The sequence below is a fragment of the Fundulus heteroclitus genome, chromosome 24, assembly GCF_011125445.2.
Source record: "Fundulus heteroclitus isolate FHET01 chromosome 24, MU-UCD_Fhet_4.1, whole genome shotgun sequence".
Lineage (NCBI taxonomy): Eukaryota > Metazoa > Chordata > Actinopteri > Cyprinodontiformes > Fundulidae > Fundulus > Fundulus heteroclitus.
In genome coordinates, this window is record NC_046384.1 from 20352546 (window position 1) to 20374295 (window position 21750).

The window sequence follows — 21750 nt, forward strand, 5'->3', positions numbered from 1 at the left end:
TCTAAATAATTTCAAATATTCGTGTAAATTCATTAAAATAGTCAAAAAGAAAAAAAAAATTCTCTCTATCCCATACTCAGATTGGGTTAAAGTCCATGACAAAATATAGTCACCCAGGGCAAAACAATAAAGTATGACATTTAGAAAAATCAGGGAGGAAAACGAAAAATCCTAATTAAAGTGGTTGTGTGTTACAATGTGCATAAACAAAGTATAAGGAATGTAAAAATGAGTCTGAACGCCCAACAAGATGGAAGGTTAAAGTAAACACCGATTAATCTTGTTCAATACAATCAGTTCCGTTCACCGTAACTGCGAAAGTTCTGCGTTTTGGATTTTTTTAGCATATGTGATGTTGCTCATGTACGGCCCATTTCCCTCGTAGTTCTGGAGCCAGGATATTGTTCTTGACGGAGCACAGCGGCATGAAGGAGTTTCTCCAGTTATGACCTCTTTCCACTGGCTTTTTTTTTCTTCCTGCTATCAATTGAGGATAATAAAAAAAAAGCTTTGCACAAACCAAAAAGGGGAACACAGACAAATAAAGCACATCACATTTGCATTCAAAATACTATTTCTATTACCCCCCCCCCCTCCCCAACACACACACTCCCTCATTGTATGATCTCTTAGAGCTTGCTTCACCTCTGTCAGGCTCCAGCGCTTCCAGCCAGCAGCAGCACCGAGCTAACAAGTCTTTGTGAGGAGAGAGGGAGAGGAAGGAGGGGTTGCGGAGCAGGAGAGAGCATCAGACGGCGAGGGAGTTGACAGCGTGAGCACAGAATGAGGGTGCAGTGGGAGCGGGCATAAGACAGCGGCAGAGGCAGAGGGGCGCTCCGTGCGGCACAATAGTGCAAGACGTCGCTGGAAAGAGAGGATAAGGAAGAGCAGGCATCATGGCAGCGCTCACTGCATCACCACGGCACATGGGGAATACTCGCCGCCGCTGCTGAACGCTGTGCGATGCAGAGGAGAGAGTCGAGAGGACCTCCTGGAAGCCAGAAGCAAGAGAAGGAAACAGGTCAGTGGAGATGCTCAGACTCGCCGAGAGCCCTTCAAAGCGTTCACCACGGCACGGCCTCAGAGAGGCTCGCTTACGTCACATGGTGGCACTGACTTACATTTGTCAATGAGAAATCTCATGTCAGTGTTTGGGATGAGGACATGAATGGCCGTGCATGCGTGCATGCAGGCGTGAGAAAGTAAAAAGGTGCTCGCTCAACAAGGGACGTTTGGCTGAAACAGGCACATGACCGGGGTTAGAACGTTTAAAGGTAGAACATAGATTGCTCATTTTCCTCCTGATCTACAACACGGGATTGTCCTTTCGATTTTTGCCCCATAGAAAACGGAAAGCCCAAGACTTTGCACTGATAGAGGCAATTGTATAACGCTGTGGGAGGCGAGACAAAGCCGGTCCGAGAGGAAAACCTTGGCTCATCATTCTGCCCTGCTGCATGTGATGTAATCCTCAACCCGGCCCAATGTTTCTGCGAAATAAGTTCTTTTGGTTTTAAATTCAATTGGTAAAAAGTTCCCTAAAGAGGCCCTTTTTTACACCAGACACACAAAGAACTCGTCGCGCAAATGCTATTTAAGTGCTCATCAGCTGGCATAGAATGGGATGGCATCTGGTTTCCCAAATCTAAACCAGATCGTCGCATCTTCGGCTAAACTTATTCTCCATTCGCAATGCAACAGAAAAATGGGCAAGGTCACACAAGAACACTGGCAGCTTTAAATCAGAACGGAAGACCCATTTACAAAAGTACAAAAGCTGTGTTTTTATTTCAGGCGGTAAAAATGATAAAACCAGTTTTTGCTGGAGCAAACCAAGACTGGTCAATGTACGGTGTAACTACAGTCAAACGTAAGTATCTAAGAAAAAAACAACAGGCCAGTGGTAGAACAATTCCCAAAGATTACAAAGACTTCAACGTATTTTACTGGGATCTTATGTGATAGACTAACATAAAGTAGCACGTAATAGGGAAGTGGAATGAAAATTATTTTATTTCTCCTAATACTTTTCTGGTGTGCATTGTTTCAGCCCCTTTACTCAGATGCCCCTAAATAAAATGGCAACTACCTGCCTTCAGAACTCACCTGAGGCTGCTTAATCGTAGTTAGCAATAAATGCCAATAACAATGCTATTTCTAAAAAAAAAAAAAAGAAAAAAAAAGCCTTTAAATACTGAGCAAATTGTTCAGCAGCTGAGGATGTACAATATCTGTGATTTAATAGCATCAGAATTGTCAGAGGTGAAAGAAAAACACCCTTTAGTACTGTAGTTATCAATATGAAGTAGCCATATTAGATTTTGAGGTCAGGGTTCAAGTCAAATATCCAACTTTAGAAAGGTATTCCAGCTGACTTTTCTTGTCAACTGGAACAAAAAAAAAAGAAGCAAAAATCAAGTCTTTCTTTAGTCCAAGCAACAAATTGGAAGCCAGTTGGGTAAAGGGTTATCGACAAAGATCTAATCAAATATCTATATTCAACATTAATACACACAGTCAACTCTTTTTAGCCTCATAATTCAAAAATGTATGTCAGCCAAATGCTATGCTACATTTGCTAGCCTGTTGCTAGCGTTTATTTTTGCTGACTTGGCTGCTTTTTGTGACTAAAACACGCTCCGGTGGGATAAAGATATAAAGTAGAGCAGTATGAAACTATTACAGCTAAAACACAAGCGAGTTGACACAAAGTTGGCTCGCTACTGTTTGCAAACAACAAGCTAGCTAGCTAGCTATCTAAACAGATACAGACACAGAGTATCTTTGATGAATACATATTTTGCACGCATGCATTGCACTTAAAAATTCCCAGAAATCTGCTTGAAGTTGTATCCAAATGTGTCTGTTGTGCAGGTGTGACCAGCGGGACGCACTGCAGGATGAGCGGGATCCTGAAGAGAAAGCTCGAAGAGGAACCCTCGTCTTATTTGTCCCTGCAGGGGTCAGAGGACGACGAGGTTTCCTGCAGCGACAGCGGCAACAGCAGCGATAGCCTCAACAATTCTGTCCCTGCTGGGATTCTGGACTGTAAGATCTCACCTACAAACCTTTCCTGGTTAAATAATCTGATTAGCGAGGTGTTTAGAACTGAGAGGGAACACAGATGGAGTTTCAATGAACTCATCCAGCTGTAGAGTAGGCCTACGAGAAAATACATGCAAAATTAGGAAGTGGACGGACAATGACACATAGTTTTCAAATCTTTTACTACCTTTTACATATTTATTTACAGTTGCATTATTTAAATATATCATTCATCTTTATGAACACATATAGGCATTACTTTTATGCTGAAATAAATTGTATTTAAGTGATCCTCCATGGACACTCAAGTTATTGATTTAACTCTAGTTGACAAGTTATGCTATAACCTAACATACTGATTATAATTTAGTATAACACATTGAACATTTTGATTTTGATATACAAACTTCAATCATAAATGTAAGTAAGTGCTCACTGTGTGGAATGTATGCCATTTTTCTAGATAGAGGACAGTACAAACCTGATTAGCTGGTTCATTAGTTGGGCTATATGCTCCAGCAGCGTAAATGGCATTAAGCTAATGGTGGCTTACACTCACTGTTCATGTTTTTCACAAATTTGATTGCTATTAAGTTTTTCAATTCAGCTGGCTGCAGATTGCAGCAACAGGTGGGGGAGGGGAAATGCTTACCTTACTCTGTGCTAACAGACTTTGTTCATTTGGCACTTTCTCTGGCAAGTCATTAAAAGGACCTCTAAGGTGTAGGAATGCTTTCATGGAAAGGGGTTTCCTTTTTAAAATCGAACCCAACACACAACAATCTCGAAGTATTTGCACCTTTACGGGGGACCTGCTTTTGCCACACTTAATTATCTCAACTCATCCAAGTTTTATATATGATACATGCCATCCATGTGAGAGATCCCAGGTGAAAATCATTGCTGACCGAAAAGAGCAGAAAGGTCTGTCTCACATTTGCCAAAAAACATCTTGATGATCCCCAAACGTAGGGAGGTATTCTATAGACCGCTGAAACAAAAGTGGAGCTACTAGGAGGGGCTTTATCTTGTAACATCTGGTGTAACATCAACGGAGCATTTCAGAGGGATAAATCATTATACTGAGGGTCAAACATGGTGGTGGTCGTGTGATGGTTTGGGACTGCGCTGCTTCCACATTAAGTTGCTGACTTTGAGTTCAAGCTCGCTTGAGTTATGATGCAGTAAAATGATCCAAAGCAAACCCTTCAGTGGGACGAAAAAGCAAAAACAGAAGAAATCAATGGGGGGGGGGTAAACACATTTTGATAGCTCTGTATATACAGTATGTAAAGTTCGGCTACTGCCTCATTTATTTGACTGGCTGCTTTCAAGCTGCTCACTTTACACAGATCACATTGGCTCATACTATGTTTCCCACTTCTCTGTCTCAATGTTAGCCTCTCTCCAGCGGCAGTCGAAGCGATTGCGGGGACGCAATGTGCACTTTGAGAGCGTCACAGTGTACTATTTCACCCGGCGGCAGGGCTTCACTAGCGTGCCCACACAGGGCGGCAGCACCCTGGGTATGTCGCCACGGCACAGCGGGGTGAAGCGCTTCACCCTCAGGGAGTTCGCCATGGAGCAGAAACGGAGCCACCGGAACATGCTGAGGGATCACCTCAAAGAGGAGAAGTTCAACGCCATCAAACTCAGAGTCAGTGGGGCAACTCGTCTCGCACCTATCTCACACCCAACAAACCAGAGCTCTTGAATTTAAATCCATTTAACATGGTTGGCCGTGTCTCTTCAGCTCACAAAGAACGGCACGGTGTCCTCCGCGGAGGCCGACACTTTGACGCTGGATGACGTCTCCGAAGACGACCTGGATGTGGACAACACGGAGGTGGACGACTACTTCTTCGTCCAGCCGCTGACCACCAGGAGACGGCGCGCGCTCCTCCGGGCCTCCGGGGTGCGCCGCATCAACGTGGAGGAGAAGCATGAGCTGCGGGCCCTGCGGATGTCTAGAGAGGAGTGTGGGTGCCGCTGCCGGGGGATATGCGACCCGGAGACCTGTGCTTGCAGCCTGGCCGGCATTAAGTGCCAGGTAAATGGAAATGTGGTGAGGCACATCTATAATACTCATGTTTCGTAAATCTTTGTGTAAAAAGCATAGAATATATGACATATATATATATACGCCTTTGTTATATAAACCAAGGTTTTATGAATAATGAATTGAAATGAGTGGAGAATCCACGTAGTGAACATTAAGTCTAGTAAAGTCTAGAGAAGGACCTGACTGCAGAAAGGAGGCAAGAGGCAGGCAGATGAAAGCTAACAATTCTACTTTAAAATAAATCTGGGTTCCTGGTGGAATCCAAAGTAATAAAGTTTATATGCATTAGTCGTATTTTCACTGTCACCACAGTTACAATGACTTTTTTTCCCCCCTATACAAACTGAACTCTGCTCCTCATCTGCCTCGGAGATTGTTCCGTTTGCCCCTCATCGCTGCATTCACAGAAACCTGGAAAAACGGTGCAATCCTAGTTGGAAACGAACAATTTGTGTTGCACAGCAGACAGTTTTAGCACACAAATTGGCCTTCATCTGTGTCGAGGTAGCATCCTCCTCTTAGCGCGCAGGTGACGGCAAGACGAACGATTCCAAACAGTTTAAATTATGACGTCTGTTGTCTCAGTCAGGAAAGTAAAAATCATGTCATATGTTATCTCTTTTCTCTCATTTTTTTTCTGCACATAACTAAATTGCACAGCATTGTCAGTGTGTTGATGTTTTAAACAGACTCTTCTTTCCCTTCATATTATTTTAAAGTCTGAGGCTAGAACACATATAGATTAGCCAGTTTTACATTGTCTAAACCTAGATAAACAGGGGGCGAGGTATTCAATTGTCACATTTAGACACATTGATACACGTCATTTATGCATCTTTCCCAGTTAAAATTCTAGCATCTAGCAGCCGATTCCCAACTTTTCCCCACCAACTTGTCACCTGCTCTGATTGGCACCTGTGCGTAACTCTGAAATGTGCCCCCAGGTGGACCGCATGTCCTTCCCCTGCGGCTGCACCAAGGACGGCTGCAGCAACAACGCCGGGCGGCTGGAGTTCAACCCGGTCCGTGTGCGCACCCACTTCCTGCACACCATCATGAAGCTGGAGCTGGAGAAAAGCCGCGAGGAGCAGTATCAGCATCAGCAGACGGAGCAGCAGCTTGTAACCAGTGGCAACAGTTACCATGGCGACTCCTCCTTGATCCAGCAGCCGCAGCAGCAGCAGCAGCAAAACCCTCAGTCTCTGAAGATGAACAATCCCATCATGCATCTCCAGAACACAGGTGAGATTGAGTCACATCCAGACGAAGACGAGGAAGAGGACGAAGAGGAAGAGGAGGAAGACGACGATGAGGAGGAGGACGAAGCGTACGATGAGGACGGCAGCAGCGTTTGCAGTGGGCTGTCAGACTGCAGCACGCACAGTCTGGAAACTCTTGACCCGGAGGATGGGGAAGAAGACGAGGAAGAGGAGGATGACGAGGATGAGGACGAGGAAGATGATGAAGAAGAGGAAGAGGAGGAAGACTGGGACTGTTCATTGCACGGACTGAGTCCTCCATCATACTCTGTCCCGCTCCCCTCTGTTCTAAGTTACACAAACAACTCACTGGTGGGGCTTAGCAGCCCCTTCCTCAACACTCCCCCCATGCAGCACTATCAGATAGACGGCCCTGTCAACGACACGCCCGCATTCCTCAGCGAAAACCTGAACGTTGCGCCCATGCTCCCCTCGGTGGAATCCGTGCTGGAGTCCGAAATCGGCGCAGAACTGCCCCGGCAACCAGAGCGGCGGGGGGGCCTCTTTTCTGGGTCCGCCGAGCTCCAAGCGGGCTCGCATGCGGACGCGCGTGAGTTCAACGCCGGCAGTCCCGACCAGCACCCTCGCTCGACAGGCCTCCAGAAAAAAACAGACTGTCGTGACTCACAGGCGGGAGGAAATGGGGATCCTGCACAGGAGCAAGCCGGGCCGTTAGAGAAAGCCTGATGAAGAAGGATTTGGAGATGGATTGTTGCTGCTAGTACATCTTCAGACACAAAATCTTAAAGAGCAGTGGAAACATGCTGCAGATCTGTTCCATTTTTACTTTTTTTTTTGTCACACATACATGCTTTAAGGTCAAACTAATTAGTATCAGCAATTATGACCCGAGTAAATACAAAATACAGTTATCAAATTATGTAATTGATTAAGTCAAGCGTGCTTGATTACCATTAGACCTGTAGAATCAAAACCCACTTAAAGTTACCACAATTACTCCAAGAACGCATCATCAACTCATCCAAGAGTTCACAGAAGACCCCCAGAACAGCACTGCAGCAGGGATGGGCAATATGGACATTTTGTTAAAATCTTTTTATGGTATTTCTTGCAATAATAACAATTGTGACGACAAAAGGAATTAAAACAGTTTTAATTTTTTTTTTTTTTGGGAATGGATTGGATCATAGTTGTAAAAATCTTACTTACCAGCCACTAGGTGCAGTCAACTAGGCTGGCTTTTATATTTGCTCAGCTTCCCTTTGCCTGATATTAATATTTGTTGGCCGGTCTGAGACATGCAAGTTCAGCAAACAGATGAAAACAGTAGGGCGGTGAAGCCATTGTCACAGCTTTGTAAGTTTAAAAGTTTGCTGTATTCTTGATAAGTGCACTTTGAGGGACAGTCACTCGTTTTGACCCAGAATGCACTAAGAGTTGATTCAATCTGGGCAACGGTTGTCCGCAAAACCTATTTAAGATTGTGTATAAAGACAAAACTTAACAAAACAATAGCAAAGTGGTTAGGTCTGTTATTTTGTATTTGCACTATATGGTTTATAATTTTAGCTCTGTTTTAAAGTGTTTGCTGCATGTTTTCCTGCTTGTGTTGGCATCGGTGACAAATCCAAACCCGATTTTGAGGTGCTTGTATTGTTTTGGTAATTTCTGTTGTGCTGCTGTTGCTGCTGATGTTTCTGAAATGCTTATTTGTAACGCATGTGTTCAATTCACTGAAGATGTTTCTTGGTGTGCGCATTCTGTAAAATTAAAGGTTTGTTGCAGGAAAAACACACTTCTGTGGTAAAGAGATACATTATTCCTGTCAATAACTTCATTGCGCTTTGCAAACGTTTCCTCCCTCAACATGATGCTGCCACCATTATGTTTCACTGTGGGGATATAATGGTTAATAGCGATGTGCGATAATAATTTTGAGACTTTTGTTTGTAAAAATCCCTTCATGTTGGTCTGTCACACAAAGGTAGAGTAAAATATCTCTACATTTGTGGTGTTAACATCACAAAATGTGAAAAGGTTCAAGGGTTATGAATACTTTTGGAAGGCACTGTATCCTGAACCATTTATTAAAATGTCCTTGTTGTTTTCCATTGATCCTCATTAATTCATTTCAACAAATGGTCTTGGATCCTTCATGGCTTTTCCTGAAAGCTAACTAAAAATAGAGATAGCAGGGTAAATCTTAGGGTTATTGTATTTATACAATGATTTGAAACTTATTTTTTACATATTGCCAATTGTGGTTGTCATTTCGAACATTTGGAGTTTGATTTCAACCTGCTTTTATTTAAGTTATTTTTGGTAAGTTAGTCATAGTCCACCATTGCTGAATTTGGTTATGCGTCTCAAAACAAAAACAAACATACAAAAAAACTATATTTACCAGCAGGAGACAACCAAAACTCTAAATTTTAACATGTAAAACCAAAGTTTTCTCATCAATGTTGACCTAAAGAAATCCAATATGGTCGCCATGTGTATAACAGGCTGTCAAAACAGTGCAGAAATAAAAACGGTGGAGCAAAGTACCACACAGCATAGATTTATGGGCAGGTTCCTTACATGTTTGAATGCATAAACTGCAGAGAAATACTTTATCAACTTGTTTTACTAATAATTCAAAGATTCAAAGATCAAAGATTAAATAATAGTCAGCTTGGTGACTAAGCACAACAATCACCAAGTTCCACAGATTTTCTGCCTGGCAGCTAGAAACTGTTGAAAGTGAAGTAATGCCAAGATAAAAAAAATTTACTTCCAAGACATATAGAGCACACTGCAATTTAGGATTAAACCGATTTTGTCCTACTTTGCTAGTTAGAGTGCTAGCTTCATGCTGTTAGCATCACACACTGTACAACTAGCCCAGTTGCTAGCAAGGATCTTGCTTTAAATAGGTTTTAATAAGTTATATATGAATTAGCAAGGTGCCACATAAGGTAAATCATTAAACTAAGTTTTACATCGGTACTGACAACAAGGTATAAAGGGAAAACGTTCTAGGCTTTTTAGACATCTTTATAGAAGTTGCAGGATATGCAGTCTTCACTCACTATCCACAATTCTTCCCGACTGAGACATTCTACTTCATGACAAAGGTGTAAACAACTTAAAACATGCCACAGCATTGATGTAAAACAAAGCTGTACAATCATTAAAGTTTTAAAAGATTTCTAATAAAACAGGACAGACGTTAGAAAGGATGCCGGAGAGATGCAGAGCGGTGGCAGGCAGGAATTATAATTTAATGAGACAAAATATTGGAAAATAAATATTTTCTTCTTCAGGTAGGGCCACGTACAACTACAGTAGATTAGTTCCCTCGGACTCCATTTGGATCGTTTCACGTTCCTGTTCTGACATCCTTCTCCATGATTATTTCTCTTCCTTTTCCTTAAGACAAGAAACTAGACCACGATTTGTAAGAGCAGCAGCCCCCTCTTCTGGATGGTGACCTCACTACTACACAGAAAGCAGACATTATCAGTTGTCAGATGGTAGGAAATTTAATCTAACAAACCAACTGACAACCAATTGAAAGTTGATCATTTATTTGCATTTCTAATTTCAAAATGTGTCTAAATTACCACATAGACTAGATTTAATGCACATAGTGAACATCTGCAGTACACCAGTCTCATTGGAACCAGATCTATGGGGTGCTGCTGTCCATGGTACTACTGAAGAGTTATTCCTGATCTTGATATCAATTAATTGAAAGGGGAAAAAATAAAAAATAAATGCTGCTATTGAGATGGAAGTAGGGAGGACCCAAACAGAGAGCATAATGGAGATGAGTGGTTTGATAAATAAAAATTAAACATATAAAAACTGAGGCAGCACGGGGGCCGAACATCATAGTCCCAAAAAGTGGCAACAATCACAAAATCTGTAGATCAGGGTAACAAATAGGGGGTTGAACAATAGAGGAACCAACAATTTTTACATACACATGAGAAGGCAGTGAGAGCAGGTGTGAGTAAAGGTTATGATTGACGCACGTAGGTTCCACCCGGAAATGAGACGTGTGGACACAATGTCCGCAGCATTTATGCTCCGTGCGGCTCTTCCTCCAAAGTAGCACTATTCTCCCAGATTATAGAGGGCAGCGTTGCGCTCCTACGCTAAGCACACTACACCTCACAACATGTAGAAGTAGAAAACACAGTTATTTCCGACATTTAAGCCTCTCACTTTTTTCCAAGAGTGACAGCCATTTCTGTCCAGGAGTTGTTAGCAATTGGTTGATTGGTTGGATCTTTTTGGGGGGAATCAAAAAAGTATCTATATTTATGAACCTCTGACCAGAAGAAGCGCTTGCTCGTCCACCATGACCAACATTTTCCTGGCGCAGAGGGGGGTGGAAGTCAAAATGACGTAATATGGCCACGTGGACCTCGCGGATGCGTCAAGCATAAACCAGGCTATATGCTAACCGTCATGGTGACGTACCTCCTTATAAATCTGAGCCAGCAGTGCAACTTCTGGTAGCCCTCTGCTTCCTATTGTTTGCTTCTGAGATTGACCACGAGTAAGGTTAAGAGATTTAAATAGCAACAAGTTTCTGGTACAACAGCTGAGCATTGTTGTGTGCCTTTGTGCCAGGCATCAAGCAGGTACAATTCGGTACTTTTCTTCTTCATGTTACCTGCTGATAAGCAGTTAAGGCGCCAGAGGGTTCTTGCTATTCTCAGGGATAAATTTGCAATCACTTCTTACACCCGGGTGTGTGGTTGGCATTTCAACCCGGAAGACCTTCGAGAGTCCTTATCAGATGGAGGACGGCGACTTTTGAAAAGGGCAGCTGTTCTGGTCTTATTTAAGTAAAATGACTTCTCCCTTCCACTTCCAAGACTGGGGGTTTGGAAGAGAAGGCAAAGACCACCATCGGAGGATGAAGACAAAGCTCCTTACATTGTCCCGATGGACATGTCCATGGAACATGACTATACGTCGGCTCCAGACCATGCAGCTGTTGATCTGGTGTTGGAGGAAAATCCGTCTCTGACAGCTAAGTCCACAGGCTGAGAGCCTAACGACGAAGCAGAGGTCAAGCATTCACTGTTTTGCTGCCTCGGTCACGGACATACGGTTCTTTACAAGGTAAGCCTGTGTATGCACTAGAAGCACTAGAACGGAAGTAAACAGCATATAGGCTATTGACATGATAGGTGACCGCTGAGAACAATGAAGGCAGGAAGCTGAGGGAGAATAATAGATACTTCTAGTTGATCCATATAGTAAGCGAGAGGACTTAACAATGGAATCTGACTAAAGACACCTATGTGCTCTCTACATTTGCACGGCGGTAATGAGCCAACACTTGAATGTCCAGACCTAATATCAGCGACTGCAACGTCTGTGCAGGTAGTTTACGTTTATTTGGCTTTTCTTAGCGGAATGAAAAGATCATCATACAATCCATGAGGGGTGTTCATGAGAGCGTCAGTCTTAGACTTAGACTTTCTTTAATGTCATTTTGTATGCACAGAGTGCATACAGAACGAAATTTTGTTTTCATACGTTTTCATAGCCCGCTTATTGTAAGCGTCCTTGGGCTTCTTTTTCCTAAAGGTCACTCGCAACTTTTGTGAGTTGGCAGTTGCGGTTTCTTGGGTTTGTTTTTGAACGTGAAGTCGCTTTTTTTGGGCTTTGCGCTTTTTCAACTGAAGACCTGTTCACAACACGCAACAAGAGCTATTAGCTGGGCTAATAGTTTTCATATGTTTTTAAATATAGACAATCTTCTGCGCAAAATCCTCTTTCATGCTAGAGTCCACCTGTAGGCAGTCTTTTTGGTCAGGAACACAAAGCAGCAGTAGATTTAGAGTTTTGAGGCAACAAATCCCCCATTGGCGACTGGATTAGTCTACAGTCTACTTTTTATCTTTCACTGAAAGTTCGTTGCTCAGTTTGATAGGCTGTTGGGCACTGTTCAGTGACATGAAGTGGCTACAGACTTCTTACTGTATTGCTCATTGTCTGGCTGACATGCAGTTTGCATTTTTACACAATTAGACGAAAATTCCTAAAATAATAGGGATTACCAATCTTCCCTGTGTGTCTGGGGTTTTATATATGCACTGAATTCACTTGCTCCCAGGAGGATGTTTTTAACGCCATAAAGTCTTTAGCTGGATATGTGATAATGTTGGCGTTACTGAACAGCCAATATGCTCCGTTGCGTTTCATTGCACCTCAAATCGGAACCACTGCTCCCAGGTGCAGGTTCCTCTAGTATTTCCATTGATAGCTAATAAAATTTACCACCAAATGCTGTACAACTATTCAACTGGCTGTTTTGGTTTTTCGGACACAAAATGAAAGTTTCCACTAAAGACTGAAATAATAGTTGATTTACTACTTTTCATCCGGCAGGTGATGCTCTCAAGCTCACTTAAGAACTGGCTTCTTCTTGGTTACAACTGACATCATTAAACATGGGGCCAGTAAAATCATTTTCTTGGTGTAGGGGAACATTTTTGAACCGCTGTTTCTAATATAAGTGTATCTTCAAGGGAAATCTAGACATTTTCTGCTGTTGTCATGCTTTTACCCGTTTCTTGTCACCCAGCCAATAGGAAGCTTGTTTTTTCCTCACCAACTGTTGGACGGACACACACACACACACACACACACATCCTTGTTTTAAATACTGACTGAGGACCTACCCTTGACTTCCATTCATTTTCAACCCGTTCTTTGGCCTAACCCTAAACCCTAACAAGAATATACCTAACCCTAACCTAAACCTAATTAACACCTTAGTCAGTAACCTGAATCCCTAGTCCAAAAAAAGAGTGAGGTTCAAAAAAGGTCCTGACTTCACATCAAAGTCCTCAATTTGGTGGTAAAATATGTAATAACATGTTCTCACTCAGCTGCAAACGCATGTACACACACCACACACACACACACACACACACACACACCTGTAGGTTTCTGTAACAGTGATGTATTTGTCTGAACTAAATTGGAGCCCTTAGGTGTTGTTGCGGCTTGGACCCTCTAAGAGGCACTGCTGAGCTAACTACGGTCATTATCTTTTTATGGGTGAGGCAAAGATCACTCCTGAAGGCTCTTTTCTCTCTCAATGACCTGCTTATTTTAATAAAGGATTTCTCTCTTCATGGCCCATTGTATAAAGCATACAATAACAAAAGACAACAGCGGGTTTTGTGCACAATATAGGCTTAATTGTAAAGCAAATAATGCTTTATGAGCCTCTGCACAGGCTGGGCAATGGATTCTGACAGGAACACAAGGCCGTCACCTGACCTCATATAATGTACATTGGATAAGGTGCGCTGTGCAGCTGGAGGAGCAAAGAGGGAGCGCCTGTTTGCCTTTTTGTCTGCTAGGTATTATGGGTAGGCAGGGTGCTGATCAATCACAGGCAGTGGAGCTGTGATGTTGGGTTGCTAGGCAACAGGAAGGGAGAAGCAGCAGAAGAAAAAAGCGTTTGGAGGGGGACTCGGGGGGTGGGGGTAGTCTCGGCTTTTTGTCCCCGTCTCCTTTCTGCCTGTTACAGCGAGGAGCTTCTCCTTCATCTCCATCAGGCAGAGCACATCTGTATGGACCAAATGAGCGCGCCTTGAGATTATTTATTTGCTAAATATCTGACACTTCACTGAAATGAGGATTGAATTAATATCGCTTTGTCAATCCGTATTCCTTGATTTGATTAAACATCTCCTGAAGGGACCCACCGGTTTCACCCTCTGGCAGGGGTGACTGACCTACTTTCACAATCCCAGTCGTCTGGATCTTCCCCCAGCATCTTCATGCTGAAAACAAAGTCATAGAAAAATCCGACGCGTCTTGCAAAAAGTTACATATTTTGTCCGGCGAATACCACAACCGTGGTTGCATTTAATTGGGAGCTTATGAGATAGGCCGCCACATGGCAATGCAAAATTAAGAGGTGGAAGGAAAATGTCACCTAGTGAACTTATTTGTTTTTATTCTAAAAATCTAAAAAAGGGGGAGGCATTTGATTTGAGCTCCTGGTACACCGATGCAGTGCAACCAATTGCCTTCACAAGTGGCCTCATTAGTAAACAGAGTCCGCCTGGGCGTAATTTGATGCCAGTATAAATACGGCTGTTGTGTAAAGCCTAAAAGGTTTTCATGCTCATACAACCATGAACAATGCTGGCGGCATCATCATGGTATGGGGAGGCTTTTCGTCAGCAGGGGCAGGAAAGCTGTTCAGGGACGACAGAAAGATGGATGGAGCTAAAGAAGCACCCATTAGAAAGAAGGTGCTTCTACAGAGTATAGACAAATAAATAATACATTTTAAAATCATTATTTCCCTTTCACTTAACATTTCTGCACTAATGCTTGACCTATCACTAAACGTCACAATGTGAAAATGTCTCTTACCTTTCCATCACAGCCCTCGCCGTCAAATAAATGCCTCTTGCATGCAAATGACGCTTTCCAAAATAGCTTTTATTTTGGAAATCTAGATTTTGTGTTTTGTTGCCACATCTTTGGTTATAACAAAAAAAAAATGTCACTAGTCACATTTTGCAAATCGATACACAGGTGTAACATGAGATTGAATCACATGAATGATCCGGACTGACCTCTAAAGCAATCGTATTTCATCAGACACCAGGAAGTCAATACGGCACGGAAACTCAAACATACATAAGAAGGGAAAACAAAAAAAAAAAAAAAAAGGTTTAAGCCTGGAAAGTAAAAAAAAAAACCCAACCACTTACAAAAAATAAGTTCTTTATTCTTTTGGCTTGAAAATGATATCGTCATATGAACGGATGTAGTCACTTCCTGCATGCAGTTCACTGAAACACTACAAGCGCAATGAGAGATGGCTGCTGATTGCTTCATGGTTTGTATCTACAGACATGGGGACCATACATGTGTTTCATCAGGTGTTACAGTGCGGGAAAGAAAAATTAGTTTATATAAAAAAAAAAAAACTCAGAATCAGAAATGAAAGTTGAAGACTTGCAAAAAATGTACTCGTATCTACATTAAAAATGGTATTTATAATTGGCAGAGCATAATCAACCTGCGGAGCCCAGTTGCACGACAAACACACTCGCTCAAAGAAAGAGAGAAACGGTGACGTTCTCGCACGGATACAAACACAGACACTCGCACATGTGTGACAGCCACGCGAGGAATTACACAGCGGTGGGAATAAAAAGTGCTCTTACATAAAATGTAAGTGTGATGCATACTGTGGGCCCAAATAGCTATATTATTTACAAACCACTACATTAAAAACACTCGCTTCTCAATTTAAGCAAACATGTATGGCATACAAACATTTGTGATATTACAGCTTTTATATGTGATATATTGTCATCTTCTAGTTTGAAAGAAGGTAGAAGTATTGACATTGTTTTTTTTTTGTAGTTCATTACTTAAAAGACATTTTGTTTATAGGAGCTCTGAGGAATGTAGAGAGGAGAGCGCATGGAGGATAAGAGAGAGCACAGTGAATGCAACACGACAGAGGGTGAACAAGCAGGTCGGAGTGTCGCACTTAAAAGACAGGTTTTGGGAAATTCACTTAACTTTGCTGCCAAGAGATAGATGAGGATATTAATACCACTCCTGCAATGGCACACAGTGAACCTTCTGTGGTGACAACTAAATACCTTCCTTCTACTTTGAAATATAAATATATGTATGTACTGCACCAGCCAACGCACCTATTGCTGAGAGGTCTGGTTTCAATATTCCTTGCCAACATATGAAATGGTTAAAAAAAGCCAAATCTCTGTTAACAAGATGTGCAAACTAAATTAGGAAGACACAGTACTTTAATGAAGATCTCAGCTATCTGAGGTGCTGGTCGTTTTGCCAATTTGCCATTTCGTACCCAAGTAAGAAATGGAACCATGACAGAGTGCAAGATTTTTACCAACCATGAAGACATATTTTCTATGTTGACCATTAAAAAAAAATTATCAATTATTTTACCTTTCATGTTTTTGTACCCTTGGTCATTGGAGTGATCATCTGCACAACGTTTCATACAAACTAAGCAAATCCGTAACCACCAGCTTGTAGTTTCACTAGTATCTACTCTGACAACCAAGAATCTATCAATACTCTAGTCTAAAGAATTTTGGTTATATGACAACAATAAATAATATCTCAACCCTTTAGATATGGTTCAAATTTGGCCCTAACAACTTTTTACAGTTGTTCAGTTATCAACAGACATCTTCGCATCCATGTTGTGTGAAAGCTTCTCTAATTTCCTCCTTATCTTTAACCCACCATCACACTTTGCAGAAGGCAAACTTGTCTTTTCTTTGCCTTTTTAATGAAATAAAAAATACATTTAGTTTTGGAGTCAACTGATAGATATGTACTTATGCTGATGAAATAGCAACATCAGCTAGAGTACCTGTAACTTATTAAAATTACAGTCACTAGTGGTCGAGCCATATACTTGGAAAGCTTATTTGATTGGAACAACAGTCTGAAACACAAATATTATAGGCTACAACGTCACAAAAATATTTATCTGGTGTGCCTTCAATCTGTTAAAGTTAGATAGCTAGCTAGCTAGCTAGCTAGCTAGTTTGCGGTTGTTAAAAAGTATATTGTTTTACGGTTTGAAAAAGTGCTTGATGGTCTTTTACTTTTGCCTACATAACTAAACAGGTAAACTCATGGTGAGAAGGGTTCAACATTCAGCACTAAACCTTTGACAATCTCAACGGTGCAGAAGTATAGGCTGTAGGTAGGATAGGCTAATGAAGGAAATCCATTATTGCGGAGTTTAGAATGGCCCAAAACAATTAATAGTTAAAATCTTTACAAAACAAAAAACAAAACATTTTGATGCATGAATATCAACACCTACTGTTAATGACCGACAAGTAGTTTGACAGTAAGACTTTAGTTTTATATTGAAGTTAAAAACAGGCACTCTGATCAGATCAACAGTCTGATTGTATGCTGAATTCTGCTAAATGTCAGCTTACCTAGTGAAGGTAGGACTCTGGAACATTTAACGTATTTATAGAGGTCTAGCCTAGGCACGAGAGTGGTGCCAATTATGTCATCGAAATCTTGGCAATAAAGCAACCAAGAATATTTCCCAAGTTTCTTTAATTGCGTCTTATTCCTCCACATTGCATACATTCAGCTTCCCTGTTTTTAGAGAGGGATGTTTCTACAGAAACTGGAACATGGCAGTAGAAAGCGATTTAGGCATTCACTGATGGGACACCAGTGAACACAAGGTATTCATTCATTGAACTTCATTGGTATGTTCCAGCTTCACAAACTGTATGAACCACGAAGCATTTTGGTACTGACCCTGTACTGTACCACTTTCAGATGGTTGTAGTTTCCAGCGTCGACTTTTTTCTGCCCTCGGTGATTGTACGAGAGTGAAAGCGGTGGAGACATTCTCAAAAAATAAAGTCACCAAAAAGTATAAAACATTTGTTTTCATAAAAAAAGGAACTGAAACAAAAAGAAAATGCAGAGAACCTGTTAAGTGATACAGCAATTTTTTCAATTCAAGACACTGGATTTATAGAATTAGCAGCAGCACTAGCTACAGACAAATTAACAGTACACTCAAGTGTCAGTAACTACAACCAAAAAAGGAAAAACACAAGCGTTTTGCAGAGAGGCTGCACTATGTTCCACTCAACCTCTGGCAGTGTCTGCTGGATAACTTGCTTCCATTTTCCTTCTCTGGGAAGAGCTCACATGTATTTATTATAAGCTCCCATGTTAGACGTCCCTGGCACAGCGTTCCTCACCTCTGAACAATCAACAGACAAGCACATATCTATCTACCTCCTCTAGAAGCTGTAAACAAATGTCCCCCATATAACTGATGCATTGTTTGTTCCATTTTATAGAAGTCTATTTTTTTCTTTCTTTCAAGTCTTTCCCTTTGTTTTCCTTTTCCCGATTTTCTTTTTCGTATTTGTCCTTGTCTGACTTCGTCACACTGTTGTAGGAGGGCGGGGAGGCAGTGGATGGGGTCATGTCTGTTTTGTCAGAGGTGGAATTCTCGTTGAACTTGCTGATGACCATCACGTCCTTGTCTGGGTCGCGGATGCCCTCCTTTAGCTTCTCCTTGTAGAGAGCAGAGGCCTTTTTCATGGCCTGCTGGATCATGTAGCGTCGGAACGCTCTCTGGATAACTATGGCCGACATTTCCTCCTGCTTCCGGCGCAACGTGGTGGTAATTGGCTCGTAGGAAACTTTAGAGGGGTTGGAAGCCATGAAGCGCTCCTCCATCTGTCCACGTAACATGTCCATCTCCCCGCCTTCACCCAACACTCGCTTTGTGAAAGCAAACAGGATGTCCAGGCAGTGGATGCGTTCGCCACTCACCATTGGCAGGTCCATGGCTATAAGTTGGATCATGTTGGGTTTGGGAATGCGAAGGGGTGGATCGAGGGCGTCGGCAAAGTCAGACAGCTTGCTGTACTCCACAAACTGAGTGGCGTCGGGATCAAAGCGCTCCCACACTTCATAGAACATCTCAAAGTCATCCTCGCTCAGTGGTTCGGCGCTCTCCTCTGTGGCCACGCTGAAGTTCTCCAGGATGACGGCAATGTACATGTTAACCACGATCAGAAAGCAAATGATGATGTAGCTGACGAAGAAAAAGATGCCCACCGAAGGGTTGCCACAGTTGCCTTTGTAGGAGTTCCCAGGGTGCTCCATCTTGCTGTCGCAGTCTGGCTCTCTTTTGTTCAGTATGGGCGCCAAAAGGCCGTCCCACCCAGCTGATGTCGTAATCTGAAACAAACAGATCATACTGTTCCCGAAGGTCTCAAAGTTGAACATGTCGTCGATCCCCGACTCCCTCTTGACGTATGCAAAGTTGGACATAGCAAATATGGCATAGATAAACATAACCAGGAAAAGAAGAAGGCCGATGTTGAACAAGGCAGGGAGTGACATCATCAAGGCAAAGAGCAGCGTCCGGATGCCCTTGGCACCTTTTATAAGGCGGAGGATGCGGCCTATTCGGGCGAGTCGGATCACTCGGAACAACGTTGGGGACACAAAGTACTTCTCAATGACTTCGGATAAAAACATACCTGCAAAAGGAAACGTTTTCTGAATAATCCAAGCGACTTAAAATGAAGGGGAAAAATATCACGGTCCGAGTGAGTACTTACCCACAATTGAAAGAATCACTACCACAAAGTCAAATATGTTCCAGCCAAGGGTGAAGTAAAAGTGTCGCAGAGAAATCATCTTGAGTGCACACTCCCCGGTGAATAGTACAATGAAGACCAGGTTGATCCAGTAAAGGATTTTGTCCATTTCCTTTGTTTGGTCATCCGTCTCTACCATCATCGTCACCATGTTAAGGCAGATGAGGATCATGATTACAATGTCAAAAGCCTGCTTTGTGACACAGTCAAACACAAAGCCTTGGAATTCATTCTGAAAGAAAACAAGTAAAAAGAAAACCTTAGTTTTTCACATCCACATTTGATGTCATTTAATACTAACTGAGCAAAGGGTAGCCTCACTGTTGGTCGAGGAATAGGCTTTTGTGGCTTCTTCGAACCCAGCTTCTTCATAGCATTGTAATATTTCTTCTGTTCTTCTGTCATGAAGATGTCTTGACCTCCAAAGTAAAAGAGAAACAAAAAAAAAACTGGTTTTAATCTCGTTCTGGGATATTTCCCATTACAAAGTACAACGGGGACAACCATATAGGTTATGATTAACATTTTTAGAAGATTCTTTCTTTCTGCTTAATAGGATAATATCAACTCTTTGAAGTGAGATTCTGTGAAGTTATCAGTTATCAATTACAGGAACAGGACCATACACACACAACTAGACCACATAAAAAAGTTAAACGAATAGAAATCTTTGTGGAGACATGAAGCCTCTGTCACGAGCTGCCAATATTTTAGCTAATTGCTAAAGTTAGCTAATCAAACACATTAGGCAAATGTAAGTGATTACATAGAATCCCAGACAACAAGATGCCCTAAAAATGACTTATAAAGTCACAATGTGAATTTTAGTTTGTGCTGTGAAACATGCAATCATTTAATAAATGCGTTGAAAAAAAAGGTATACTCAAAAAAGAAGTAGTCATTAAATCGATACATAAAATTCAGGTTTTTGAAGAAAAGAACATTTACATGTTCCAGCATTTAATTGTTTGCAGTTTACCTCTAACATCAACATTACCATCGTTGCTAATGACTATGCCTCGGATTTCATATCTTCAAGAAGACAAACTTGCATTTTAGATTTTAAAAATCCAAAAGATGTTAGTCATTTTACATATCCAAAGTATGAATATCTAAAAAAAAAAATTATAATTATAATTGGTCAAACGAAAGTAAGAGATTCTGAATTTGTTCGAGGCACTAACCTAATGTTAAATGGCATCTTTCATTACCATCCTAATGATGTGTCTACATAAAATGACTAATTAAAATGACTAATTAGAGATAAGAGTATTTGATTGTGTTACAATTCATGTGCTAAATGGAAATGTGTTTAAAAAGCTAATTTATTTACTAATGAATTATAAGAAGGTCTACCATGGCGAGGTCATTTAGTACCTTTAATGACAACCCAATGTGTGTGCATTTAATCTCAGACCTCTTTAAATAGAACACACTGCTAACAATAGTCTTCAGGCATCCCCAAAATAGATTACAATATTTAATGGTTTAGAATCAAGCAACCATAAGATATAAGTAGATCCTAGTTAAACAGAGGTTAAAAATATTGATTAAAAGGGCGTGCTCTGTGCTTGTGTCTTGCTTAAATCCAGCTTTGCCTTCAACAACACAGGCTTTGTCACTATCAGTGGTCATATTATTATGGCTGATTGGTGCATATTAAGAAAATTCAGACCAATAAAGTTCCAGGAGCTCCTTTAAAATATTTCCAGATAAGATCTAGGTTTTTTTTGACTCCAATGTGTCTGTGCAGCCAGTTCAGAAAATCAGTTCATCACGCGCTAGCTCATACTATCTAACCCACAGCTGTTACAGCATCCTGCCACATAACAGAGCTGTATAAATAATACATTGCAGGATGAATAATTTAGTAATGTTGTCTATGTGAAGGTAATGGTGTTGTTTTAAGGGTGATATTCACAGAGTATATATGAAGATTAAGACCAGGCATATAAACAGAAAAAGATTTTTACCACACAAAAGGCAAATCTATTTCACTTTAATGCTTTGGGACTCCAGTGACCCATAGTGAGAGGCATTATGAACAAATAAAAAATAAAATAAAACACAAAACTGTGGGGAGTGGCTAGCCTACCTACATTAGTTTAAGAGCACATTAAGGATCCATCCAGATGGTACAGTAAGAACTGCAAGGCTCACTTGCTTCAGTTAAAGTTGTGTGATGGTCTTTGCTGCTTCAGAACATGGGTAA

General features: G+C 41.5%; 2 protein-coding genes across 6 annotated transcripts in view; one reads left to right on the forward strand and one right to left on the reverse strand.

Moving 5' to 3' along the window:
• Positions 1-654: 654 nt before the first annotated feature.
• On the forward strand, positions 655-8122 carry LOC105935442 (cysteine/serine-rich nuclear protein 3). Of its 2 annotated transcripts, none has more exons than XM_012875824.3 (5): positions 655-1021; positions 2875-3048; positions 4446-4702; positions 4799-5095; positions 6052-8122. In XM_012875824.3, exons 1-5 carry the CDS (start codon positions 964-966, stop codon positions 7051-7053), a joined length of 1788 nt encoding a protein of 595 aa, XP_012731278.2. In that variant the 5' UTR covers positions 655-963; the 3' UTR covers positions 7054-8122. The 2 variants fall into 2 exon arrangements, with proteins under 2 accessions (XP_012731278.2, XP_012731277.2); XM_012875823.3 differs by having other exon boundaries at positions 656-1021; positions 4799-5110.
• Positions 8123-15076: 6954 nt separating this feature from the next.
• scn1lab (sodium channel, voltage-gated, type I like, alpha b) overlaps positions 15077-21750 on the reverse strand; it is a 63997-nt gene continuing 57323 nt past the window's right edge. For all 4 annotated transcript variants that reach the window (XM_012875850.3, XM_021323230.2, XM_021323229.2 and 1 more), the window contains exons 25-27: positions 19860-19964; positions 19500-19770; positions 15077-19418 (exon numbers count right to left, since the gene is read on the reverse strand). In XM_012875850.3, coding sequence (XP_012731304.2) covers positions 18226-19418; positions 19500-19770; positions 19860-19964 — 1569 coding nt within the window. In that variant the 3' untranslated portion in view covers positions 15077-18225. The remainder of the gene's footprint in view (positions 19419-19499; positions 19771-19859; positions 19965-21750) is intronic.